General features: G+C 37.4%; 1 protein-coding gene across 10 annotated transcripts in view; it reads right to left on the reverse strand.

Annotated features, from left to right (window-relative positions):
* The window catches only part of CTNND2 (catenin delta 2), a 644756-nt gene that overhangs the window by 201164 nt on the left and 435203 nt on the right, over window positions 1-8389 (reverse strand). For 5 of the 10 annotated variants that reach the window (XM_083825789.1, XM_083825788.1, XM_083825784.1 and 2 more), the window contains one exon: window positions 3840-3941. The exons of the other annotated variants lie outside the window; for them this stretch is intronic. In XM_083825789.1, the coding sequence (XP_083681915.1) occupies window positions 3840-3941 (102 nt within the window). The remainder of the gene's footprint in view (window positions 1-3839; window positions 3942-8389) is intronic. 10 annotated transcript variants of the gene reach the window in all.

Here is an 8389-nt window from a genome sequence, read left to right on the forward strand (position 1 = left end):
AAGATCGAGCCTTTATTTTGGCTACTGTGAATTCATGACAGAATCAAATGGTACACAGACACGCAAAGACTACATCTCTTCTAATTTCTTCCAGATAGGCCGTATTTTTCTAATTTGTCTCAAGTTTGAAGAGTATCACTGAAAGTCTTCAATTTTTCAATGCAACAGCATGAATTTCACACAAAGAAACAAAACATGGATGAGATTCAGTTATCCCAGGAAACCTGGTTCAAGCTCCTGAGAAAAATCCAGACTTGTCCTTACTAATACCCATTCACTTGTAAAATTAAACTAGAATGAAGACCAAAAAACTGATGTATTGTTAGCATTTTATCCTCAGCTTTTGTCAAAGGACAGTGGTACAACAGACAGAAATAAACCTCAAGTTTTAATAGTGAACAGACCAAAATTATATACGACAGCTTAATGTATAAAAAGCTTGAGGAACTGACCCCTGAGCTCCAATGAAAAAAGGATATGCACAGGAGATGGAAACAAGGACAGGCTACAACGGATGCATGTGGAAGTACTGCTCAGTCATACACGGTTGCCATTATGAAAGCTGAAGGTCAGCTTGAGTTGAGATGTGCAAGAGGTGTCAAAGGCAATGAGAACAGCTCCTACTGATACATTAACAATAAAAAGGATGAACAAGGAACATGCAAGCTCACTGATAAAATGATAATTGCATGTACAGATAAGGTTGAGGTACCCAATGCCTTCTTTGTCTTAGTCTGACTGAAATCAGCTTCTGTAACATGAAGAAGAGATGGCTTTGGGTGTGGGCTGAACCTAACAGCAGCCTTCCATCATCAAAGAGGAGGTTACCCAGAAGAGTGAACACAAACTGAGGTCCGTGCCTGAAGGATGAAAGGCAGCAGTCATTAATTGAAACAAGAGAGGCTCTGACTTGATGTAAGGAAAAGATTGTTCAGTATGAGGGGAATTAAGCACGGGAAGAGGTTGTTCAGGGAGGCTTCAGGATCCCTGTCCTTGGAGGTTCTCAAGGAACACCTAGACAAAGCCCTGAGCAACCTGGTCTAAATTCAGTGTTGATGTGGCATTTAGAAGATAGTTGGATTAGGACCTCATGAAGTCTCTTCCAAGTAGAAAGATTTTACAGTTCTAACCTGAAGCTCTTTTCAAGAAAGCTCCAAGCTAGTAATTAAAAACAAAACAAACAACAAAAAAAAACTCACAACAAAACCCACTACTGGGATGATAATCATCTTCAATTTTGGCCTACATAAAGTTTCTCTAGTTAGTTAGAATTAACATTACGTTATCAAGCAAACAGTCTTGGTGCTCATATACTGCTGAATAATTAATACTCTACTGAATTGGTTATTACCATTTTAATGATTCTTTGAATTTAATGTTTACTCCACGAGATACAAAATACTGATTTCTTCCCTCTATGGTGGTACATAATTTCTAAAGCAACATGCAAGTAACATACTCAGCTTTTCATCCTTTAAAAGTAAACATGGCAGGAATAATGCTATTTTTCTATTTAATAGAACAGATAACAAAATTTTAAGTCCATTTTTCTTTCTTTTTGAGAGAGAGAAACTGAAATTTTCCTTAATATAAATGGCCTAACTACATCACTTGTATGCTTCTAGTTTTTTTGGCCGGCAGAGGTACAGAAGTAAAACTAATCAAATGTGTTCATTTACCTTTAATTTCAGAGAGATTTACAGACTAATCCCCAAATCCTCATTCACCAGTCTTTGCAGAAGCAAATTTCTTGAAATGAAATTGACTAGTTGCCTAAGAAAGGACTATTAACATGAGAAAGGAAGACCAAGTACTTCCCAACTCAAATGTTTCACCTTCACAAGTACGTTTATTGTGTCATCTAATGACAATACAACAGGCAAGAAGTCTATTTTGTTTTTATAACTAAGCCGTGGGTAAAACGGAACAGACTGCATGGTTTATTTCTTCTTACTTTTTTGTTTGTTTTTAAAACAACCCAATTATATTACACAACATAAAACTCCAAAGCTACTCAGATGCTCTGTGCAATTGCAAGCATTCACAGCACTAAGGTGACTTGCTCAATGGGATTAGAGTGGCAAATGAAGATATTAAGAAACCTAAAACATCTTTGTGTCATAACACTTCTCCTGATGATTCTTTGGCCTACTGAAGAAAATAATTTCAGCAGTAATTAATGTTTACATTTTCTCACATGCACAGAGAAAAACAAGATATGTAAAAGATGCTTAAGTTTCTCTAAGAACATTTAAGTCCTTAAGTATTTACACAAGTGATTTACTACTGGAATGTAATGTACGTAGCTGCAGGTACCTCAAAACTCTGGCCACCGCATAAGCTCAGCTGCTTCTCTACCTATGTTCTAAGTAAAAGCTGCTTTGGATTCCTACAGGTTTTCAGCATCTGGGGCTATAGCATGGGCTCTGTGGATACAGGAGTATCTAATGATCTAAGTTATAAGTTATATTTATCCTTAACTAGAGTCTTTTAAAATGGAAGACTGCAAAAATGTTTTAGCATATTTACCATTTAATTATTTATTCCTTATAAAGTACTGAGGTGTTTTATACATTCTACATTAATGGAAATTAAAATTGCTTTGAACACGTCAAGTATGACAAAATATTGTGATAGCACACTAAGTTAATCTCGACCTTTTCTCCGTCTAGCTTCTGTCCACATTGTGCCAGCAACAATGTTAAAAGCAAGAATCCAACATAGTTTTCCTAAATCACACGGAAGTGTTTGCTGTCAGAACTGTGTGACCCACTTCACCATACACTACCTATGGTAGTCGAACAGGGTATGAATTATGAAATGCTGATATCTGACCAACAGGTCTGAAGTTGTCAGCTAGCTACTATACCATGTACCTTGTAATACCTGTCTTATCTGTGTTGCCTTTAAGGTTTGCTCCATAGGGATAAAATACTTTAATTACGGATTTGCAGTCCTGACATTTAGTTGCCAACAGACTACTTAAAAACAAAAAACAGGCTTTATTCTTTTAATCCTTCCAAACAAGTAGTTCAGAAGCAACAACTAGAAATGATAAAACAAAACATTCATGAAAGGATGCCAATACTATGAACTCCTTGACAAGCATGAATACACCCATCCATAGTACGTATCACCTTTTGAAACTTTCTGTGATCTGGCCCCATGATCAGACTATGCTTGCATAGTAGTCAAGCAACTATAAATAGAATTAAAAAGCCCATTACTCAAGGAAACATCCTAGAGGAAGGTAATACACCTCTACCTGTAACTGCAGAAAGGTTTACTGTATCTTTGTTTAAAGTACAGATCACAGCTGCTGGGGTTGTCAAAAACTATTGTGTTAGTTTCAAGATTAAACATTACATCAAGTAGTTATTGATGTTGGCAGAAATGTTTTACTTCTTGTTTTGTTCAGAGGGGACCATGCAACCCCATAGACACATGGACATATTCCTTCTATTCAAAGAAAGCTGTGAGATATGTATCCAGACTGAACACATTCTTTAACAGGAGTTACGCTAAACTCTAATACTTCGCAAAAATCAAAGTAGATGTAATTACTCTTAAGTGAACACTGTGTTGTAAAATAACTATCACAAACTATTAGGTTTACACCCAGAATGGGCCCTCAGATAGACTGGTGTTGGGTAGATACAAGGATACAAGTGTGACAAATACCAATAAATACTGCAGGGAAGTAAAGACATCCATAGCAATATATTAAAGTCTAAAATTTAATATATTAAAATATATTAAAAGAACTTTCATCTGTGGGTCTGAATGAGAGCTTTGATTTTTTTCAGCTGATGTTAATGCCTACAATGAGTGGAATTTACCTTTCATTCTCAAAAATGACATCAGATTTTTCACCCTTTTTGGTCATCCTGTGGTCTTCGTGACTGATGTCAAAGTAGCAGGCCTGCATGGTGAAGCTCTCTCTAAGATAAAGGGGAAAAGGCTGTCACAGGTCTCTCGTACATGGCCTGGGGAATCAAGTCTGTAGATCAGAAGGCAGCTCAGAATCCAGATCCAGTCAAGCTTTACACATTTTCCCCATGTACTCATTACCCCAAAGAAGCATGTTGCAATATCACACCAGGAAATAAACACCTATTCTAGGTTCCTAATACTAGTCTGCTATCTAGAAAGCAGCTGTGATCCTTGATGTCAAAAACAGTAGTCTTCGTACCCTAACCAGCAAGCGTGCACAGAATATAAGACTGCTGCTGTGAATACCCATCAGCTGGAGTGGTAGAGCACAGAGCTGTATCTCGAAGTCCACACACTGCTGGAAATTCCTGTCAAGAGACATTATGATCCGTTATGACAGAAGTCTACCCACCAACAGTAAAGATAAGCTCTCTAAAAAGATACACCAAAAATTATTTCACCAAAAATAAGCCATAGCCTGTACAAAAACAACCAGATGGGAAAAGGACGCAACTTACATTTCTATAACGACTAACTGGAAATGCTTTGTAAACACAGCATTAACAGAATATGCAATATATCATTGTTACTACAGTAGCATCCCTAAATAGCACCAATGGGATCTAAGCCTTGTTATAAGATGTACTCTATAAATGTATATGCAAAGACATAAACCATACTTTAAAAAACACCTTTCACCTATTACAAAATATCATCTACCCCGATTGACTACAACACAAGGAAAGAGAACAGATGGTTAGGACGGCAACTGTAAACAAATTTTACAGATAGCTAAACTGCTCCTCATTATATCGGTTTTGAGATCTTCTGTTACGCCTCCACAATTTACAGTACGTAGCCCCCTTAACTGCCTTGTAAAAAAGTCTATAGACTCCCTGATTCGAATCAGACACCTTCCCTATCAAGCAGAGTTTCTCCTTGCTCCCTCTGTTCTTTCAGAAGGCATGGGAAAAGGCTTACCTCAGCTACTGCATGAATTAGGAAAAGTCCAAACAAAATCACAAATTATGTCAAATTTACGGTAGTGGTAACGATTATGTTTCTCTGATGTCTTGCTTTAATGCACCCTCCTTGCACAATAGTACCTGAGTGAGTCTTGCCTGGTATCTCAGACAGCCTATGCGATTGTGCCTCGAGTTTCTCTCCTGTTACAGGGTAAAGGGTGGCAGAAGAGCACTTGAACGTTATGTCCTCATTTCGATGTCATCGTTCCCTATCCTTTTTCTGGAACTTTGAGGAACAATTAGTGGTCAGTTATGAAAAACTATTAAAACTATTAGCATTTTCATTGTTCCTCTTTACCAATGAAAACCTAAAAGGTTAACTACTACCTTATAAAGAAAATTGATCTTTTGTTAGCTACGAAGTACATTTCTAGGTGGTGATCACCAGCAAAAAGTTGAAAAGCACTATTCTAATTTAAAAGCTCAAGTCCTATCTTTCAAAAAACTAAATATGTAAGAACTCCATCATAAGTCATTAATATTACCCCCCACAGCAAAAGTAACGTACTTTTTAAACAAGAACCAGATGTATGCCCAAGCCCAAATAGGACAGGTACAACTTCAGGACTGTACTACCAGGCACCTAGCAAAAACGGTGACAGCAGCTATGACATGCAGAGGGAAAACAGAGATGAGTGGAAGCAAAAAGCACTATTTATACAAATAGGATATAGATACAGAGCAGTGAAAGGGGGAGGTTGATCTTAGCATTAATTTTTAGCCATTGGCAATGTTACTGCATGGAAGGGCTAGTCCTTGCTAATCATGTAGAGAGTGTAATTTCCATGTTGGTCCTCACTTGTGCAAAAGGTCTAGACCATAATTTCAAAGAAAGTCTACCAAAAAATCATGATTTATACAGAAATTAAATATCTTTGTAGACACGCCCTCCCCATACCCCCCATCACTACAGCTGTGTTTGCCTTCAAGGAGAGGAATAACATTAGAATGAAGCAGTTTGCTAAGAAGAGGTTAAGAAGAGCAGCTAACAGTTTCTGTACTATCTTTCAAGGTTTAATACTGTTTAGGACATTATACTGAAGTCTAATGCAAATGAATTTAATTTTTTTTAAAAATAGCATCATGACTAAACAGCAGGGAAAAGGTCAGAATCAGAGGTTAAGAAAGTCTTCAGAAAACCTGGAATTGTTTAAGCAAGGTAAAGTAAATATCATAAACCAACACGTTAAACACAGAAAGTGAGGCAGATCAAAACAGTGGTCAAAAAAGTAGCTCAAGAACAATTTTCAAAAAGGTATAAAAGCAAGTGATAAATCCTTTTTCAAATATATATCAAGAGTAAAAAACAATCCTGAGAGCAGGTGTCCAAAATGCAGTACAAAAAGAATGTTCCTAAAGATGAAGGTGACAGCACAGAAACTAGACATTCATTATTTCCATGTTCAGTGTGGGAAAGTTCAACAAGCTCTTTGTAGGGACCTCACTGAGAAGCTGTCTCAAATTCAATGCTGCAGGAAATGCTAATTAAAAAAAAAGAGGAGCGTTGCATGGGAACCACAGGCCTGTAAAACCTTAGCCAAATTTTAGAATCTATTCTAAAAAACTGAATCAATGAACACACGCAGCCACACAAACCACTGAAATCTTGTGAAGATGTGGAGTACACTGTTTTCCAGAAAAGCCAAGTCTTGGATTTTAATGAAGTTCTAAGAAAGTATTATTTCAGTACTCTGAAACATCCATGAAATCAACATGAACGTGAACAATTGGGAAAATCATTTAAGACAAAGATGGCTTTATCATTGTCTTAACATAAACACCCGTAACTTGAATTTTATGCATAAGTCTCATCTTCTTCTCACAGAAGCAATGAAGTAAACCTCAAAAAAAAGGAAGCCAAGCCTGTCAAGGAGGACTAAAACTTATAAAATGGCTTCCACAGTAGATGCTACTAAATACCCGGGGGACGCCTCAACCTGGAAAAAAAAAGAGTTACAGGATTTGCAGTAGACAGCTACACAATGATGAGTGGCATGAAGAAGAGAAATATGGATATACTGTCTACAATTCCTTCCACTACGAGAACTAAGGAGCACCTAATGAAACTTCTACTTGGTGGTTTCCACAGAAGTCTTCACACAAGGTGCATATATGCTCAAAAACCTGCCACATGACTGGATGCTAAAGCTCGCTAGTATTCAAAGGGAAACTAGATAAATGCAGGAATAACAATTCCATAATGGAATACCAAGTGCAAAGCTGCTACGTTCCTTGCTAATGATACCTGGTGGCGGGACTGGAAGAACATTCTGCACAACAGGCTTGCTCTGTCCTCTTCTCCAGGGGTTTTATTACTGGCCTCTGTCATAGAGGGAATACTGGCCTCAACAGCCCTTTGATTTGACTCAGAATTGTTATTCCAACGTTACTTTGCTTTCTCTTTCAGAAGGATACAAGTGTATAGACCACATTAAAAATAACAAGTAGAAGTCAACAGCAATTTGAGAGAAAGAAAAAAAACTCTCTCCTGGATGCATAACAGCAGTATTAAATAGAGAAAGCATAATGTACACAGTGGACATGTATCCGCTCTAACAACACTGCTTTGGGTACTGCTATTTCACAGTAGTTTTTCTTATAATTTCAGCAGCCCTTGTACGCTATGATAAAAGACAAATCATGCAGTATGTGTACATTTGAATATGCATCTGAAACCTAATAAAGGCAATCTTTATCAAAGAAAAAAAAATGATGCATAAAAGATCTGTAACAGAAAACAATGAGGGAAGTTAGCATAATATTTAATTGCGCACTTTTAAAGTGAAGTTTGATTAGCAGTCTCCTGACTTAAAAAGGTTCTCTAAATTGACTTCCCTCTCAGGGCTTATGTGACAGCTGATTTTAATACCATCAGCATTAGTAAATGTAAAGCCTCGTACAGCATGATGCTGCTCTTCCTTGATTGTAGTTGTAAGTTCTGCCCATCCAAATGAATGCCTGTAACATGACATTTATAAAAGTATACTTGTTACCTGGTTACTTGCATTCTGTGGAACAGTGATGACAGTAATTGTCTAAGGATTTTCACCGTAATTTTACTTACACAATTGCCTGCCAACACTTCAGGCAATTCAGTCTTACTCTTCTGACCACTGAGCTGGGTCTCCCCGCCCTTGATCTTCTCCTCCAACACCATTTCCTATTTCTGAAGTTATTGTGGGAACACACAATCTTAGTGGACAGCGTATTTCCTAACATCTAGAATCTAGTGTTTTTTTCAGCTGCCTTCTCTTCATCAATGGTTTGAAGTGGACATCAAAATTTCCAGAGACTTACCTAAAGTGAGGTAAGCCTGGAAAAAGACCAGACTCTGGAAGGAAGTTGTAAGAAAGTATTCCTTTCTCCCTTCACTGAGGGACTAGTCTGAAGCAGATATTCTAAACAAACTTCAGAAATAGGCACAGCAAATA

Source organism: Anser anser (genome assembly GCF_964211835.1).
Source record: "Anser anser genome assembly, chromosome: 2".
NCBI lineage: Eukaryota > Metazoa > Chordata > Aves > Anseriformes > Anatidae > Anser > Anser anser.